The following is a 20327-nucleotide window of genomic DNA, read 5'->3' as shown; positions in this document are numbered from 1 at the left end:
CCTGCCCAAGATGGATCTCTCCCTTTGTCCTCTTCTTCCCAGCATGCCTTTCTGTAAAGACTTCCTTTTCCCTGTCCCCTTAAACACACACCCCATCACCATGGCACCCTCTGGTCTGCCCAGGCCCAATAAATCCTCTCGGATGGGCCATCAACACTTTTTCTCACCTTCATGCCTCTGTTGCAGGTGAGGCCCTGACTTGATAGGAAGCTTAGCCTGCGCTTTTACACTGGCCTCCAACCTTCCATTCAGTGCGCCAAATAATCAAAATGCTACCACTTATTAATTTCGAGTGTTTGAGCCCCCCCCCCCCAATCTATAACAGTATGAACATCAGAATAGTTGGAGTCTTATGCTCTCCCTGTGGCAAAGTTAAATAAGGCACTGTTGTCATTGCGTGCCGAGGCACCAAGAGGACCCCCAAATAACTCAGACAGACACCATAATTTTTGTTAAGGTTTTTGGCATTAAAATTTGGCCACAACTTTTTATTAAAATACAATCAATTAAATGTGAGTGGCTGCTTAGTCATTGGTTCCCAGCCATCTGTCTCCCGCCTGGGACAGATCTGACTCCCTCTAGCCTAGTAGGGGAGTCAGTAAGTAAGCACCCCCTGAGAGAGGACGGGGCAGGGGGCACAAGCCCTTCTTTGTCCTCTCCCCAGATGCTCCCCGAGGCTCATGCGTGGTCCTGACCCCTAGCGGGGATTAACAGACAAACATGTGGAGCCCGGGATTCCTTTAGCGGAATACTTCTATATGGCAGCAGCAATCACATGAGGGTCAGGCCCAGCCAAAATCCGTACCCCTCAACCAATTATTTGAACCAATGACTAACCACAACCTTACAAGTTGTGACTAGTTGCAGTATGGTAGGCAAAAACCACCTGACACCAGCCAATCAGTCAAGTGGAAAAATTCCTACCAGGCCCCTGAATACAGGCGACCACCTAGACAGGCACTGCAAGGTCAAGCAAAGGGGCCTAAATGAAGCGGAGGGTGGGCGGGAGATTCGAAGCGAGCAGCAAAGAGGTAGCACAAACTGCTCCTTCGGCTTAAACCAAGCAAGGGCTGTCAATCAACAAATTGCAACAAGGAAAAAACCCCCAGCAACAATTAAACCACCAATCAAAGCCAAATATCAGACCCACCCCCAAGGCCCTGGGTCGTCCTATGGAGAGAACCTGCTTTCCAGAAGGCAGAGACTCTTGGGGGCTTTCTGGTATTGTTTAAGTACAAATGGTGACCGTTTTAGGCAGGGGTCAGCAAACTTTTTCAGCAGGGGACCGGTCCACTGTCCCTCAGAACTTGTGGGGGGCCGGAATATATTTTGAAGGGGAAAAAATGTACGAATTCCTATGCCCCACAAATAACCCAGAGATGCATTTTAAATAAAAGGACACATTCTACTCATGTAAAAACACCAAGCAGGCCCCACAAATAGCCCAGAGATCCATTTTAAATAAAAGGACACATTCTACTCATGTAAAAACATGCTGATTCCCGGACCGTCTGCGAGCCGGATTTAGAAGGTGATTGGGCCGCATCCGGCCCCCGGACCTTAGTTTGGGGACCCCTGGTTTTAGGTGTGTCCAAATGGCATGCGATAGCCGACACGTTGGTCCTTTTGGACCCGGAAAGAAGGCAATACGAGGGCATGGGGCAATGTAAGGGGGGGCGTGCTTATTCGTGTTTTGGGGGCGGGAATGGAGCCCCTGTGTGAAATGGCCAGCGCCTGTATAATATGGGAGAAATCCCTCAAGTTAGCTGACAGAAAAGCACACCACAAGCAGCCCTAGGCAAAATATGTTGGAAAAACTCAAGGATTAGTAAGATTCATCTGCTGCAGACAGCCTTACAAAGAGCCACCCCATTTTATGTTAACTTAAGTGTATCCCCCCCCCAAAAAAAAAACCCAACAACTTTTTTTCTCTTTATTATATTAACTGCTTGAGTCATAGTTAACTCCTTGGCCTGTTTTTGCTATGAAGAAATTTATTAGTACTGGATTAAAAAGTCATACTTTCAGTTCTTTAATTGATGCAATCTGCATTACCGGGTGTGTGTAGGAGACAGTAGGTTTTTTTAAACCTGCATTTCCATGGAAACAAAGATCCGAGAAAAATAAAAATGATGGGAACTGGGTGGCAGGGAGTGTAACTGCTTCTAGACTGTTGCTACTTTTTGGGAGGCTTAATTGCATCCAGGGAAAGTCATGTTGTTCAATTAAAGATTCTGTGATTCTAAGTGGATTTGCTGCTATTGCACAACAAACCTGCTTCCAACCTCCAACATGCTGATCCTGCCTTTTGCAGGAAGGAAAGTGATGAGGAAATGCCCTTGAAAGTGTCAGGTAAGAATAGATAGATAGATATATAGATAGATAGATAGATAGATAGATAGATAGATAGATAGATAGATAGATAGAGTGGTACCTCTACTTACAAATTTAATGCGTTCCGAACACACATTTGTAAGTCGAAAAAAATTGTAAGTCGAATCCCATAGGAATGCATTGGGAGAAAAAATTCGTAAGTAGAAGCAACCCTATCTAAAAAATTGTAAGTAGAAAAAATCCTATCTAAACCGCATCCAAGATGGCGGACAGAGCTCCATTCGTAAGTAGAAACATTCGTAAGTAGAGTTATTCGTACGTAGAGGTACCACTGTATTGTCATTATACATAGTTCAACGAAATTGAATACCATCCCATAAAAACAAAACAAAAACACAATTACAGCCCCCCCCCACACACACATCAAAACTCTCCAAGATCATATTATTTAGTTACAGCATTTAAGATGGTTATAGCTCTTGGATAGAAACTGTTTTTTAATCTATTTGTTCTTGATTTAATTGTTCTGTATCTCTTGCCCAAAGGCAACGGTGCAAAAAGACTATATCCAGGATGAGATGAATCCTGTAAAGTATTATTTGCTTTTTGAAGGCAACGGGAACTGTATATGTGATATCATATAACCTCAGGTTCAATCTGCAGTTGAACAAGTTACTTAGGGATGGATGGGGAGAAAACCCAAATCCCACTTCATACATTATCAGGCTAAAGAACCCTCCTAGGTAAAGGTAAAGGGACCCCTGACCATTAGGTCCAGTCGTGTCCGACTCTGGGATTGTGGCGCTCATCTCGCATTATTGGCCGAAGGAGCCGGCGGACAGCTTCCAGGTCATGTGGCCAGCATGACAAAGCCGCTTCTGGCGAACCAGAGCAGCACATGGAAACGCCATTTACCTTCCCGCTGTAGCGGTACCTATTTATCTACTTGCACTTGACATGCTTTCGAACTGCTGGGTTGGCAGGAGCAGGGACCGAGAAACGGGAGCTCACCCCGTCGTGGGGATTTGAACCGCCGACCTTCTGATCGGCAAGCCCTAGGCTCTCTGGTTTAACCCACAGTGCCACCCGCGTCCCAAGAACCCTCCTAGCATTGTGGAAAATGTGTGAGTCATTTTATGTTGCCATGTTGAAACATGACACAGACAATATATAATCTTTGTCAGAAAACCTGTGTTTGTTTTCCCAGTAATCAGAAGTGTCAGGTGAGTGAGTTACTGTGAATTTATTAGGCAACTTTGCTAAACTTCCCACCATATTCAAAATATATTTCCAACTGATGGGCTTATTTCTATTCTTCCCTTATCCATTGATGCAAAGCTCATCCATCACCCATGGCAACGTTTTCAGCTATGAATGGCTGCTCTTTCATTGATGGACAGATCCTGTGGCTTCTTGTAAGAAGAGCTTCTGTTCTGGACGGTGGTGTGCCATTGGTACCACCAGATACGGGGCTACGAAACCTTACAAGCCTGGTCCCTGAAAGCTACAGAAGACAATAGGCTTGTGTTAGCCGATTGCAGTTATCCAGTAAGGAAGCCCAGTTGTTTCTTTTAAGTCTACACTTAATTTTTATGAATTAGTTTTAGGAACTCTTCTGCAGTCAGTACAACATTGGCAGGTGGCTATGCCTGCATCTCCCATTAGCTGGTTGATAGTGGATGAAGACAAATGACCGTGTGACAACTGGGCATATGAAGTACTTGCAGACTAGAAGATAATGTTTACACCTGCCAGGTGTGTGAAGGCTCCTTGCCTTCACACATTGGGACAAACACTGTTCTTCCCAGTTCAATGGTGATTCTCATACTACTCTCCCTTGACTCTTATTGACTCCTTCCCCTTGAATGCATTTGTACCAGGCCAGGACACAAGTATCTTCATTTTGTACACACAGAGAGTTGCTTTGATTTCCTTTAATTAAGGGGTTTTTCATTGTGTCAAAATTTCGGAACTGTCCGTTTGACCAGGATGAAACAAACAAGTATATTGTGCCGAGAATGACTTTGGGTCTCTGTGGATTCTCTGGTACATTCCAGGTACACCCTGTTCCTTGGTGGGATGACGCCAGCTGGCCAAGTGTGAATGAACTTGTTTTTCTGCAACTTGGCAGACTGGGCTTACGGTTGGGTTTAGGAGGTGAGGCCAAGGCAATCTGAGGCAGCAGTGAGAGCTAGTTGCTCAGATTAGTGAGCAGCGCAGAGCAGTCCTGACCCGGAAGCCTTTATAGGGGGCCAAAAGGTTACCCACCTGATCTGCTCTGGTTTACTTGAATAAACATTAGGCTTCCTTGTTGATGCGGCTGCTCCCGGCATTTCTCACCATTTCGCCACAGTTGAGTGGTGGCACACAGGTAGAATTTCTACCTGATCCTCCTTAAGTTGACATTTGGAGACTCACTGTGGATTTGAGTTCTGGACTCTACACTGTGCCTGTTCTGTGGATGCTTATTCTCTAAGACTGTCGATATAATTGCAGAATATATATACTGTATATATATATATTTAAGTCAACCTTTGTAGCCCTTGGAGGAGTTTAATCTATTGGACAGCCAGCAATAACTGCCTCCTATTTTTAGATCCGTTGCACTGCACGTCCTGTAAAAACCACAAAGGATATCCAATCAGTTCTGCTTTCTGCACCAGCTATGGAGGCCAGGTTGCCTTGCACCGTTTAGATAAACGATCTCTCCTTCCCTATGCAGTGCTATAAATCCTCGCTTGGTGATTATGCTTCTTTTCGAGCCTCATGTTTTCATGAGTCAGCACAGGCGTTTGGCTAAAGTCAATGGCAAACTCTTGTTTCTGTCTCTCTGCTTCTCTTTCTACAGCATTTTGGGGCATGTGGCTCTATCTGTGTGCGCCCATTATAAGAAGAGGTTGCCAGAATCAATTTGGTTTTTATTAGGGTTTGTAGAATTTGTCTTTGTAGATGGGTTTAATTATACAGAGCAGCCTATTCGAGTAATGACAAATGGATGCAATAACAGCTGTTGTTGTCATTAATAAAGGTAAAGGGGCCCCTGACCATCAGGTCCAGTTGTGTCCAACTCTGGGGTTGCGGCGCTCATCTCGCTCTATAGGCCGAGGGAGCCGGCGTTTGTCCGCAGACAGCTTCCGGGTCATGTGGCCAGAATGACAAAGCTGTTTCTGGCAAACCAGAGCAGCGCACGGAAACGCCGTTTACCTTCCCGCCGGAGCGGTCCCTATTTATCTACTTGCACTTTGATGTGCTTTCAAACTGCTAGGTTGGCAGGAGCTGGGACCGAGCAACGGGAGCTCACCCCATTGCAGGGATTCGAACCGCCGACCTTCTGATCAGCAAGCCCTAGACTCTGTGGTTTAACCCACAGCGCCACCTGGGTCCTGGGTCATTAATAGTATTTTATAAATTCATGAATCACCTTTCACGTGATTCTTAGGGTGATTTACAAACCTAGCATAAAAACAACTAAAAATAGTTTTCCGAAACAGGAGAAAAACAACCAAAGTTGGATTTACAAATAATACAAAAGGAAACCTTTTCACCCAGCTGGAAAAGCTAATTGAATCAAAAAATGTATTCAGCTGTTTCCGGAAAGTACAGATTGTGAGCACCTGACTTATCTCAGCAGAGATGCTGTGCCACGGAACGGGGAAAGCCCTTCTCCAAATTACTGTGGAGTGAGCTTTTGGTATACTCGGAGTCCTGTAGTGACTTCATGCTCTTTATTGCAGCTTGTAAAACAGTGAATGAAATGCCCCCCAAACCTCAGGCTTTTATATACAGTCATACCTCATGTTGCGTCCATTGCAGGTTGTGTTTTTCTGGGTTGCGAACACGGCGGACCCGAAAGTGTTTGCCTCCGGGTTCCGCCATGCGTGCATGCGCAGAAGCGTTCTTTGTGCTTTGCGCATGCGCAGAAGCGTCCTGCGCATTTCGCGCATGCACTGAAGCGCTCGATTGTGCTTTCACGCATGCGCTCTATTGCCGCTCAGGTTGCAGACATTTGGGAGGTTGCGGTCCGCAACCCGATGTACCGCTGTACATCATTTGAATCATAGAATCATAGAGTTGGAAGAGACCACAAGGGCCATCCAGTCCAACCCCCTGCCAAGCAGGAAACACCATCAAAGCATTCTTGACATATGCCTGTCAAGCCTCTGCTTAAAGACCTCCAAAGAAGGAGACTCCACCACACTCCTTGGTAGCAAATTCCACTGCCGAACAGCTCTTACTGTCAGGAAGTTCTTCCTAATGTTTAGGTGGAATCTTAAACATTTGCACAATGAATGAAATTCATTTGCACAATGAATCCTGTCTGATTGGCTGATTCTGCTTCCCTCCTGGAGCCTGGTTGGTCTTTTCCTGCAGGCCAATCAGTTGTTACATTCTACAATCCTACCAGCCTAATAGGCTGGTTAACTTCTTCCTGGAGCCTGATTGGTGTTCTCCTGCAAGCCAATTAGTTGTTGCATTCTAGGATCCTACTTGCCTATTGTTCTAGGATCCAAGCTTAGTACATAAGAGGTATGTTAGGAACTTGAAGGAGAAACTGTCCTGCAGGTTGTAGTGCCCTTCTGAGTATTTAAGGCATAAGGCAGTCTCTCAAGCAACTCGATTCTGTAGCACCTCATATGCTAGCACCAAAATCTTGAACTGCAGGTGGGGAGCCCATGCAGATCCCACAAACAATAATGATAACTTTATTGTCAATGAACAACCTGTGTATAATGAAATTAACCAAGCCTCCCCCCTGCCCACAAACACTCAATCTCCTTGCACTCTTTGTGCTTGTCGCACAGCAGCATCCCCAGTCTGTCTCTTATGCCCAACACCAGGTCCAGGGCCTCAATAACCAAGCCAGGTGGAGAAGTTTCCTGGTATGTAAGAGAAGATTTATGGACTCCAATGGCAGTGCCCTCCTCCCTTGACCGTCATGTCTATGATTTTGTGGGCCATATGATGTGCTTTTGTGAACCATTATCCCTGGAAGTGGTGGGTAGCAGTCGCTGGAGTGACTATTCAAAAGACAAGGATCAGGCAAATTTGTAGGGGGGTGAATATATTTTGATTAACTGCGACAGCGAAACGGAGCTTCTAGGTTCAAAAGGGGTTGACCTATTAATAACTGACTTTCAGGTTAAAAATAACAGGGCTTGTTTTGCCCCCTGCACGTCCTGCTTGTGAGCTTGCCAGAAGCACTTGGTTCGCCAAGGTTGACAAAGAAATGCTTCACCACTTTGCTCCTTGGGCTTGATCTAGCAAGGCAGCTCTTAAAACAAACATACCAGTCCAGGAGCTGCCTTTCAGATGTAAATAAAGCAACTCCCACCTCGCTGTTGGTTCTTAGATGCAGCATTCTGGTATGATAGCTGGATCTCAGCCAAGAATCTGCTTAAGCATGCTGTATCAGAGCAGTCAAAGTCAGCTGTGTCCAGTGAAGTAGCGTAAGCTCTTGAGATCATTCTTTTGTAAGATAGATGGGGATTTAATGACTGCATGGGACTGCACCCTTGTAAATGGCTGACTAGGGTTTTCAAACTTTCAGGAGCTAGTTTTACTTGATTTTAAAATGACTTCTTTTGCTGTTTTCTTTTTCTCTTCTAGCATCAAGCTTTTGGCTGTGCAGGAGCTGGCTGACAGAGATGCACTGGAAAAGGTATTTAAACCTGTTTGCAGAGCTGCACACATCTTTTCAAGCACAACTCTTCTTTTAGTTATGTTGTTGTTTAGTCGTTTACTCGTGTCTGACTCTTCATGACCCCATGGACCATAGCAGGCCAGGCACTCCTGTCTTGCACTGCCTCCCACAGTTTGGTCAAACTCATGTTCGTAGCTTCGAGAACACTGTCCAACCATCTCGTCCTCTGTCGTCCCCTTCTCCTAGTGCCCTCAATCTTTCCCAACATCAGGGTCTTTCAGGATTCCCTATTTACTGCGATTCATATAGTATGGATCCCCTTCACTTCATACTACATATTGCACCAGATATAATGCTAGTTGAGCGTGGTAAGGAATGGATGGACCGCTTCCATTGATCTATTGGCTTGTGTGGCCGCACCCCCTCCCTCTTCTCTTTTGTGCAACTGTGAGAAGGAGTTTGGACATTTTCATTTCTGTTTTAGATTTGCAGCAACTTGCAATGTTGTCTGAACCTGAACAAACTGGTCAATCTTAACTGTGGTTAGTGGAAACCGGCCAACTTGAAACTATGGTTTATGAAGCTGGCTTGTTTCAACAAACCGTGGTTAAGATTAGCCACAGTTTAAGTTTCAGATAACATGTTACAGTTGTAGAATTGTAGAGCTGGAAGGGACCACGAGGGTCATCTAGTCCTATCCCCTGTAATGCAGGAATATTTTGCCCAACCTGAGGCTTGAATCCATGACCCTGAGATTAAGAGTCTCAGGCTCTACCAACTGAGCTATCCCAGCTTTTAACTGTAGTTAATCTAAATTTCTGATCTCCTTCTGATAGCCGTGCCAGATGGGAGGAGACAGTGCACAACCTCAAGGCTTGTTGAGACTTATTATTGTGGGGCTAAACCATGGTTTAGCATGACACCTGAATGCGGCCAGTGCCAGAGGAAATTTGGTTCCTTCTTATGTGCTCTAAGGCAGCATGTAAAACAGTAAGAGTCTTCTGCTCTTTTTTCTCTTAGCATTCTCTAGACGGCAATTATTAACCACATGACTGTACTGTTCATACGAGTTTTCAATATGCTCACAGCAAACCACTTTTGAAAGTGAGCTGAGTTTCAGAGCTTGTGATATGATTGTGTTTGTGAGAGAGACAGAGACAGACAGACAGACAGACAGACAGACAGACAGACAGACAGACAGACAGACGGAGAAACTCTCGTGTCTTTTCAGGTGTTGGGGGGGGCTAAAAAAAACCCACTGAGTGCATGTAACCCAGGCTTCCTCAACCTCGGCCCTCCAGATGTTTTGAGACTACAATTCCCATCATCCCTGACCACTGGTCCTGCTAGCTAGGGATCATGGGAGTTGTAGGCCAAAAACATCTGGAGGCACAAGGTTGAGGAAGCCTGATGTAACTCTTTGGGCATGCCTAAAGTAATTTTTTGGATTCCTCTTCAGATGCTACAGTACAAAAACTAGCTTTTCTTGAAGCTTCCTGATTTCTGCAGCTTTCCGCGTTGTTGTGGGAAATGTCCCACAATTGCCTTGGGTCATAGGATGCCATCCAGCCAATCCTACTCTTCTCTAGCAGGTCACCCCCCATTTTCATGTTTTCCTTTAGAAGTGTCTATCAACATAGGGTGGCGCCGTGGTCTAAACCACAGAGCCTAGGGCTTGCCAATCAGAAGGTTGGCGGTTCGAACCCCTGTGACGGGGTGAGCTCCCGTTGCTTGATCCCTGCTCCTGCCAACCTAGCAGTTCAAAAGCACGTCAAAGTGCAAGTAGAGAAATAGGTACCGCTACAGCGGGAAGGTAAACGGCGTTTCTGTGCGCTGCTCTGGTTCGCCAGAAGCGGCGTAGTCGTGCTGGCCACAAGACCTGGAAGCAAGATGAGCGCCACAACCCCAGAGTCGTCTGCAACGACCTAAGGGTCAGCGGTCCCTTTACCTTTTATCAACATATCATGGCAAGTGACCATCTCAGTCCTCATTAGGCCATGGCTGCTGTTGTTTAGAGTGCAAGGAGAGTGGATTCTCTTGGGTTTTCTGTTGACAAAATGTTGTATTTCTTCAAACATGGTTGTTCCTCTGAGCATACTGCTACCTCCATTTCTCCCGCCCCACCTCTGTGGCCCCTTTTTTGGGATGCCTTCCTGTTCACCACCTGAGTTGAGTTCACTGTAAGAAGGAGTGGGATGAAAACATCTCTTCGTTTATATACGAACTGGGGTGGGTGGGCGTGATTTGCAAAGTTTCGAAAACTTATTTTGTATCACTCGGCCGGCTTGCTATTCTTCGCCTAACAAAATATAGACATGTGAAAACAAGTTTAGGGTGGATGGATTTCGGAGCTTCCTCGCTCTGATAGAACAATTCTTTCTCCCATATCTGGCATGGAACATAACAGATTCGACAAATGTCCTCTTGGTGGCTTTCTTGTCTCCCCGGCACATCAGCTCCATACATTTCAGCCAGATCAGTGTTTCATCGTCATTAAACCCATTGTTATCTTTCTTAGTCCTAAATCACTTTCGCAGCAAAGCAGACCGTTCATGAGATGACTGTTAAGCAGAAGAGAGAGCTATACCCTGCCCAAATCACGCTCCTCCTTTCTACAGACTCATAGAATCATAGAATCATAGAGTTGGAAGAGACCACAAGGGCCATCCAGTCCAACCCCCTGCCAAGCATTCTTGGCATATGGCTGTCAAGCCTCTGCTTAAAGACCCCCAAAGAAGGAGACTCCACCACACACCTTGGTAGCAAATTCCACTGCCGAACAGCTCTTACTGTCAGGAAGTTCTTCCTAATGTTTAGGTGGAATCTTCTTTCTTGCAGTTTGAATCCATTGCTCCGTGTCCGCTTCTCTGGAGCAGCAGAAAACAATCTTTCTCCCTCCTCCATATGACATCCTTTAACTTTTCTGCACACAGAGCATGCTTGTGTGTAACATATGTATGCATATATTCATGCACAGATAAATAATATTTGGAAAGGGAACTGGTACACAGCGAGGCTTTATTGCCACAATAACTGGTTTTTTGTGTGTGCGGCTTTTCTTTAAAACTTAAGTGTAGGTATGAGTTAGCATCTCCTAGCCACAGAAGCCTCCTTCACTCAACCCCACCTCTGCTTTTAAGTGCTTCCCCCCATCCCCAAGTGAACACTGTCTTCTCTTTGGTCTTCCACCAACTCCTTTTTCTAAGTGTTCATCAAGGCTAAATGGAATCAGAGCCAACTGGAGCTATGCACTCACATAGCCAAATCTGGACTTGGACTGCATACACACTATACTTTTAAAGCACACCCGAAGCATACTCTTTCCCGCAAAGAATTCTGGGCACTGTAGTTTCCCCGTCACAGAGTTACAGTAAACCAGCAACCCTCTGCAATGTGCTTCCGGTGTTATTTAAAGGTCTAATGCATACACAGCCTTGGAAAGTATGTCCTCCTAGTTCATCATCCCTGAGGTCAGTGGCTGGAAATGACAACGACATTTGCCAAAGCAAACAGGCAGAAGAAGCCAATAGTTGTAACTGCTTTGGAGAGCCATTGCCCATCTGTCGGCCAGTGTCCCAGAAGTACCTTTTACAGGAGCCTGACAAATTTTCTCCTTTACTGTGGGTGTTCCTGACCAAGCGGGTTTCACTGGGCGAGGCTGAATCATGTGTCTCAGGCTTAACAAACTGGTGAATGCCAAATGCAAAAAAGCAAGAAAGATATGAAACGGAATCACAGTTGGCCAGAGAACTCAAGTTGACTTGTTTGCATTAGGTTTCACTCACCTCGCTGAGAGGGAAATTACCGTATACTGAAACTTCCATTTGTCAGAAGCAATTCTCATTGACACTTCCAGTCTAGGTTTTCCTTTTTCCAGCCTTGTTTTGTGACCATCTTTCACTCAGGAAGAATAAAATGACTGAATAGGCAGCTTCTTGGTCTTCTTCCTATGTATATTATATTTATAATGCAGACAGGGTATGTTGTGAAGAAAGAACTTAAGACAAGCCCAGGTTCGGACCATACACTAAGCAAAAGCGTGGCTTAGCTTGGTGCAGGGTTACAGTAAAAAGGACCCAGGAAGAGCAAAGAAGCTGCAAGCTCTTCTCTGGGAGCCTATATAGTTGCACCCGCCCGGTAAACAATGGTTTGGCTTACTGTGTCATGCCAACCAGAGACGAAGTACTTTTTGCACGTAATCTTGCAGCGTTGTGTTGCATTGAATGACCTTAAGTTCTAGTCTTATGAACAAGGGAGAAAATTTTCTTTCCATCCACTTTCCCCATACCATGGGAAAAAAGTTTTGCACTTCAACAATCTCCTGACTTATTCACCATTTTTCTAAATTAAAAGAAAGTAGTAACTACACAACTACAGTGTAGTAACTACATAACATAGCTTGTCCCTAGTTCAGCTGAGATCTTAAAGAGTTGAACTCCCAACCTGTTCTTCAGGAGATGACTGGCATTAGCTCTGGAATCTTTCCTCTTGTACAGGGGTCAGCAAACTTTTTCAGCAGGGGGCCGGTCCACTGTCCCTCAGACCTTGTGGGGGGACGGACTATATTTTTTAAAAAATATATATGAACGAATTCCTATGCCCCACAATTAACTCAGAGATGCATTTTAATTAAAAGGACACATTCTGCTCATGTAAAAACATGCTGATTCCCGGATCGTCTGCAGGCTGGATTTAGAAGGCGATTGGGCCACACCTGGCCCCCGGGCCTTAGTTTGGGGCCCCTGCTCTTGTACATATCTGAGAAAGAGAGTGAGTTTTCCTGCAGAAATTACAGGACAAAATTTAAAAATTGCAATACATGAGAAAAACTTCAAAGTTTGCAAACATTGCAAATGCTCTCATCAGTCTTGTGTAATTCACTTAGCTTGCATGTTCCGCCTAGCCAAGATTAATTGTTTAGTCATCCAGCCAAAACTAACCGAATGAGTACACATTGTCTTTGATTTCTGCAATTTGCTGGTTTATCAAAGTTGAAGCGAATTGAAATTAATTAAACCCAGTTGACCTGAGGAAATTGCATCGTTGCAAATGCCTACATAAATCTCCCACTTTTAATTTAAGGCTCGAACCTCAAGACGTGTGCAAGCAAATAAAGAGTAAAGATTAGGTCATATTAACCTTCACTGCACCGAGCATTACAAATGCGAGGATATTGTAAAAGGGGTGCCACTGTGTGCTATCAAGGAAAAAGATAGCCATCTCTAGGCTCTTGTGTATCTAGCAGTGAAAGATCTTTCTTTAATGACTTTCGATGGTTGATGGCTATAAAATAGCAAAGACGTTTGACCTGCTTGGGTAAGAACTGGCAAAGAACACTTTGGCATTTGGAATATAGCCAGCCAAGGAAACAAAAGTCTGTGCTTTCCAGTTGACTAAGGAAAAGCCATATTGGGGTGGAGAATGGACCGACAGCTTTTTCTTTTCTGAGAGCTGCTTTAATAGTCTAGATTGGGCAAATCAGTATTTTACTCTCCAGAGCCAATGGGCTCCATCTCAGCCTCAGGTAGCCTGGCTAATAATCAGGGAGGGTGAGATTTGTCATCCAGCTAGGGAACCACATTGGCTGTTTGTGGTCTAAGTCAGGCATAGGCAACCTTGGCTCTCCAGATGTTTTGGAACTACAACTCCCATGATACCTAGCTAACGGCCAGTGGTCAGGGATCATGGGAGTTGTAGTTCCAAAACATCTGGAGAGCCAAGGTTGCCTATGCCTGGTCTAAGTGGTCAAAGTATTCTCCATCTAGCCCAGGGGTTGTCAACCTGGTCTCTACCACCCACTAGTGGGCGTTTCAGGATTCTAGGTGGGCGGTAAGGGGTTCTACGGCACAAGCTGAATCCTCCATCCATCGAGCACTGGTGGGCAGTAAGGAAATTTTACCATCAAGAAAGATGCATTAGTGGGCGGTAGGTATAAAAAGGTTGACTACTCCCGATCTAGCTCCTTATTGTCTACCCTGCCTGACAGTGACCTTCCAGGGTCTCGGGCAGAAAGGTGTTTGGCATCACCTGCAACCCAATCCTTTCAGCTGGAGTTGGCAGGAGTTGAACATGAGGCCTTCGGCATGCCAGCCAACCACTCAGCTAAGGTTCCTCTTGTCGCACTTTCTCTACCCTGGCCTCTGACAATAAGAACACCATATTAAAAATTTCCCTAACTGGGTATTTGAAAAAGAGTTTTCTTTGCTGCTAAGAAACAGCGATCAAAGTCACTTTGATAGTGCCTGACATAAATAGATGTTCTTTTCTGGATCCATCGATTCATCTTTCATTCTCCATTCAATGTGAGCAAATTGGTCTCCTTTTTTTCTTCTTCAAAAATGCCAGCCTGTTGTTCAGACCAATGTCATTGGATGTGTAGCCCGCAGGTGCTCTTCATAGTAGTGACAGATGGCTTGAGAGAGAGAAAAGGCAGTCAAATGTCTCTTGGTTTGTATTCTGGGCTGCTTTTTCAGGCACCTGCACCATAAAGATAAGGACATTCCCTTTTCCCATTTACAACAGAGCGGCCTTAACTCAAATATGTTTCTTCTGTTCTGTGCGCCATAAAATCATTAAATATTAGAGGGGTGATGAGCGGTTTCCCTGGTGAATGTGTGTTACTTTGAGTGTGTGGCTGAAGGAGTTTGGGGGCGACAGAATCAAATACTTGCTCTTAACTTTTAATCTTCTACCTGGCTGTCAACCCCCACTCCTTGTCTCCCGGCATTCCACACTATTGAGTTCTTAGGGGGCTCATCTGCAGCAAGAATGCCAATTGCAAAAAACTGGGAAAGTGAAACAGTACCTGTAAGGGGGAGGGATTATAGAGAACCCTCCCCCCTCATCAGAAGCAGCCCGTCTCCAAGCAGTCATGAGAGCGAGGGGTCTGAAGGGGTGAGCCAGGAAACGGAGAGGGAGTGCCAGGGCTCAGGCAACATCAAAGAGCCCCTGTTCCATAGGCAGGAAGAGAGGGAGGCGGAAAGAGTGGACAGGAATAGGTCAGACAGAAGACCCGCCCCCCCGACGCCGGAATTGAGAAGGAGGAGGAAAGGGAGGCGCTTCTCAGTTCCGAGGCTTTTATGCTGGTCCCGAACGCGGAAGGAAGTAGTGCAGGAATCTGACTCTAGCGGGTAGACATGAAATGAGAAATCCGTTACATTGTAAACAATGTGCACCAATAAAAACGTCTGAAAGACAAGCATGTGTACGGCCGTTACTCAAGAGTAGTCACTACAACCCTGACAGTACCAACGAAAAAAGAGTGGCAAGAAAGGTGATTTGATTACCCTGAGTTGGCAAAAATGACGGATGCAATTAGGGGACAGTCTAAACAAAAATTTCAAAAAGAGTGGGGAAAGTAGAGAGATTATTTTTTAAAAAAACAGTGCCCTCAAATTAAAACCTGGACTTGCTTCGAATAATTTTTGCAAAACAAATTACGGTTTACAAATACAACATATGGAGAAAGGTAGAAAAGACAAAATGAGAAAGAAACAGTTTATCAAGTTTAAAATCAGACCTGTGTTGAGGAGGAAGGAAATCTATAGAAAAGGAATTAAACAGAATAAGAATTAAAGATTGGATAACAGAAGTCCGTGTGCAGATACTTGCGGATTTATGGACATATGTTTATCATTTATTTTGTGTTTTCTTTTGTAGTTTGTCTTTTTAAGTGTCATGTGTGTACGTGCTGTAATAATAAGTTAATAAAAAGCATTTACCAAAAAAAAGTTATTATGGGGCTGTTTTGATTCCCTGCTCCCCCCCAGCTTCCTTTGCCATGGTTTTTTTTTTGGGGGGGGGGCTAATTCTACAAACTTTGAGGTTCCCCTGAATCTGCCAATCCTTCTTGTGCAGAAGGGCTATAGAATTCACTTTATAACAGTGGACAGTTTCTCCTGAAGTTCAGAAATGTGTCAGCTATGCTGATGTAAACTGCTGCTGACTGTAACTCCAAAGGATGGTTAGCATTGCCTCACAGAGTTCAGGATGTGCCAATGTGTGTCCCTGTATCATTTTTCCAAGATGTTTTATTTTATTTTATTTTTGGAGCCATTAACATTAGTACTGCTAGGACAGAACAGACAACGCATCTTTGGGGCAGGAACATGTTTTCCTCTGTTGTGTCATTTTGTAAAGCACACTGTACATTTTGTTTAGTCGTTTAGTCGTGTCCGACTCTTCGTGACCCCATGGACCAGAGCACGCCAGGCACTCCTGTCTTCTACTGCCTCCTGGAGTTTGGTCAGACTCATGTTGGTGGCTTCGAGAACACTGTCCAAACATCTCGTCCTCTGTTGTCCCCTTCTCCTTGTGCCCTCCATCTTTCCCAACATCAGGGTCTTTTCCAAGGATTCTTCTCTTCTCATGAGGTGGCCAAAGTATTGGAGCCTCAGCTTCACGATCTGTCCTTCCAGTGAGCACTCAGGGCTGATTTCCTTAAGAATGGATAGGTTTGATCCTCTTGCAGTCCATGGGACTCTCGAGAGTCTCCTCCAGCACCATAATTCAAAAGCATCAATTCTTCGGCGATCAGCCTTCTTTATGGTCCAGCTCTCACTTCCATACATCACTACTGGGAAAACCATAGCTTTAACTATATGGACCTTTGTCGGCAAGGTGATGTCTCTGCTTTTTAAGATGCTGTCTAGGTTTGTCATTGCTTTTCTCCCAAGAAGCAGGCGTCCTTTAATTTTGTGACTGCTGTCACCATCTGCAGTGTTAATGACAATATTATCGTAATCCTCAGCTTGGCTTGGGTCCTTACTTTCCTCCCACCAACAAAACACAGTTCATGAAACTGCGTTTTTCAGCCTTGCTTTCTCTTTGCTCTGCAGTCTCCTGCGCCTCCTTGAAAATCGGCTTCTGAAAGTTGGGGGACCCTTGGGAATGTGGTAGAATATGCTGTGGGAGGGGCTTCAGGTGAAGGCAGGAGTTTGTGGAAATTGCCCCCCCTCTCCTTTACGTGAATAAAGGAGCAATTTAGGATCCAGGTCTATATTTTTTTATATAAATTGTTAGATTTTGGTTCGGCGTAAGTAAACCTGGTCCTGTTTATCAGACTTAAGAAGAGGTGACGTTGGTTTATGTTGCCGGAAATGGGTGCTAGAAATATAGCGGCTAACATTTAGCACTGGCTGCTCCTGACTTAACTGAGAATTGAGCCCAATCGGCAATATGCAATATGCTAGCAGCCAGCTCTTTTTTTAAAAAAAGGTTTGGATGGGATGTTCAGAGAGCATGAGCCTGGACTGAAACACTTGAGAGACTAGCCAGCTCCCCTTCCTATGGAGGGGGCATTCCTTTTTATTTTTATTTTAAATAATAGACTCTTTATTCTTCGGCTTGTTCTGACTGTGGAGGCTGCCTCACAATCCTCAGTCTGGCATTCTACCTGGCACAAAGCAGTGCCGCTTCACTGAAAAACTCTTTGCAGCTTTATTCTTCTCCCCAGTGTTTAAAATTTTGTTGAATCGGTTTTTTTTCATTAAAAAAAAACCACCTCCCAACACTGATGCTCTTGCTGTGAAGCCTTTCTTCCTTCCCCGCTCCCCTGTAGCTTTTGCTACACCTGTTTATTTTCCTTAAACGTTTTGGCCTCCTGTCAATTTGCAAATCGAGGCGATTTTAAAAGGCTTTCCGTTTGCTTCTAACATGAAGGTCTGCAATGCCGAACGTAAGATAGCACTGCTGACAAAATTGCACACAGAGAAAAAGGATGCGAGCCAGCTAAAAAACGAAGCTTTTGGGAATACTCTTCACCAGGTAGCCTGGGTTGTTAATAATCCTCTCCTCTCTCACAAGAGGGGGCTCCTTCATCCCCATACGTAATGGCTGTTATTTGTTTGCTTGGTCCCTTTATAGTTTTGCATGGAGTTGAACCAGCCAACCTTGCCCAACATCCGGAAATGGAAGGGCCCTCGAGGATGCTGGAAGACAGCTGTTTCTGAGAAGCCCTCAGGCCAGCCTCAGAAGGTACTGTACTCCGCACGCCGTGACCTTTCCACAGCGTTGTGTTTTTGTCCAGCTGAGGACACAGCTACCCCTTGTTTTGAGCAAAAAGCTTCTACGGTTTTTGTTTTTGCCAAGGAGTGCATTTCAGTTCTGCTTTGAGCTGACTTCTCATAACTGGCTTTTCTCCTGGACCTTGTTATTGATTTTGGAAATGCTTACATTTCTGTCCGACTGCAGCAAGTTTTGTGCCGGGAAAGCAAAGAGTTTTATCGTCAATGCATTTTAAATATAAAGTGTATTCCTGCGTATAATGCCCCTGCTAGCCACAAACCCACACAGTATATTTATTTGTTTATGGGTTTCAAAACGACTCATCTAGTGACTCACTGACAATGTGAAAACAACTATTGAAAAGTACCTGCGCATAAGAGGATATCCTGTTGAATTGTAAATATAACATTATAAATATGTGGTATCCTCCTGGAGATGGTAATAAAAGCATACATTTACAAATAAACAACAAAAAACCGAACACCCTGATCACAGTTGTAAGCACTCTCCTACTCAGAGTAGACCCGTTGAGGTTAATAGATACAGCTAATGTAGGTCCATGAATTTGAATGGGTCTACTCAGAGTAGATACCACCCACACACCTACAAATTCTGTTTTACTGTGTTGTAGTTGTACATGGATTCAGCTATGGACGCCCAACTAATCCTTGCTTTGGACCACATTGCTATCAATTCAGATCATTTTTGGAAGCTCGTTGTTAAGCGGACTGAAGGGAGGGGAAGGATCAGAGTGTGAGTGGCTCTATATATTTTTGAATATCAGATTGTCTTTCTTTTGCCTCTCAGGGTGCAGAATATTCTGGCTTCCTGTGGGACACAACGGCAGGGGTGGAGCTGAAGGGTGCCATCTCCCAGGAGAACCCCCCCACGAATGGCAATGGGAGGCAGACGTATCCCCACCCTTACGTTGCACATTTCAAGGTAACGGTGCACAAGAGTTCTTGAGTGAAAGAAATCGAGAGCATGGGCATGTTCTCCATTGTATTACATCCTCGAGGGAGGAATTCAAGCGCCGCACTGTGTCAAAGGTCCGTCAACGCAAGCCAAGGGCGGCACATCCTGTTTCACTGCTTGGGGCAAAACAGGAAGTCTCGCCCCGCCACCGTCGCAGCCGCATCCCTTACCTGGGTTGCGCCGTGGCAGCAGGTTCCATTGAGATATCTTGTGATTTCTGTGAGAACTCACAAGATCTCGCCAGAAATTGGTGCCAATGCTGGTTTGAGAACTTTACCTCGGTCTAAGAACGGAATCCGAACGGTGAAAGGGCACCGGCGGCGGGAGGCCTCATTAGGGAAAGCGGGTCTCGGTTTAAGAACGGTTTTGGTTTAAGAACGGACTTCCGGAACGGATTAAGTTCGTAAACCAAGGTACCACTGTACTGTATATCATTTCTCATATACATACAAACAGAACAACCATTTACTTTTGATTGTTTAATAATACACTTGTCTCTTTGTACATATGGGATGGTCATCCTGACTTCTGACGGGTGAATGTGAATAAGGGAATGTTTCTTAAAGGTGCCGTGTTTCAAATTTGGCATTGTCAGGGGGCCTTCCTACAGGGAGCCTCCTCCCCTCTTGCTGACCAGCACTTCGCCCAGTGAGAGCAGCAGCTGTGGGTCAGGTTAGGGGAATCAGGAAGTGAGCGGGGCGGAGATGTCAGGACCAAGAGGTGGAGGGGAGCAGGCAGCCCCTTCCGACGCTGAAATTAAGGCGCACCACCAAACGTAAGGTCGGGAGGAGGCGTTTCGGGGTGCCCAAACCCTTATGCTGGGCATGTAACAGGAAACGTCCACTCCCGGATTCTGCGAGTGATTGAGAGGCCATGTTTTCTGCTATCTCTGCACTGAAAATACTATGCACAATAAAACTCTTAAAGACAGAGTGGACTTGGGCGTCTTTACTCAAGAGTAGCCGCAACACCACCACTACAGGCATCAATGTCTGTTTGAGGGTGTCTTTCTTATGGGTACAAATCTGGGTTATTCAAACCTGTGTTTGCATGTCATATCTGGGCACAAAAAGCAGTTTTCTTGCAACTTCGATGACTGAGTTTTGTGGCTGCCGGCACTTTTGTCGTGTTTCCTTCAAGACATTTTATGTACTAAGCACCAAATAAATGTAATTAATACTAACACATTGCTTGTACCTGTCCAGGTCGGACTGAATGACCTAACACTGGTTAACCTTCATCTGACTCCTTTGCCCTCAGTGGGAGAAAATGCTGTGAAAAACCACGATAGTCATAAATTAGCAGCCTTTGCACAGACGCTTCAGGAAACACTGAAAGGTAAGGCCATGTTTTTCTTCAGCGTCAACCAGCT

At 45.1% G+C, this 20327-nt stretch overlaps 1 protein-coding gene across 1 annotated transcript in view; it reads left to right on the top strand.

Moving 5' to 3' along the window:
- Window positions 1-20327, top strand: part of EEPD1 (endonuclease/exonuclease/phosphatase family domain containing 1) — a 69242-nt gene that overhangs the window by 33786 nt on the left and 15129 nt on the right. Inside the window, exons 2-5 of the mRNA XM_035128750.3 lie at window positions 7942-7993; window positions 17840-17950; window positions 18788-18922; window positions 20161-20293. Coding sequence (XP_034984641.2) covers window positions 7942-7993; window positions 17840-17950; window positions 18788-18922; window positions 20161-20293 — 431 coding nt within the window. The remainder of the gene's footprint in view (window positions 1-7941; window positions 7994-17839; window positions 17951-18787; window positions 18923-20160; window positions 20294-20327) is intronic.

This window comes from Zootoca vivipara, chromosome 11 (assembly GCF_965207765.1).
Source record: "Zootoca vivipara chromosome 11, rZooViv2.hap1.1, whole genome shotgun sequence".
NCBI classification, from domain to species: Eukaryota; Metazoa; Chordata; class Lepidosauria; order Squamata; family Lacertidae; genus Zootoca; species Zootoca vivipara.
Note: the sequence above shows the minus strand (reverse complement) of the source record. Positions and strands in the feature narration are given on the sequence as shown.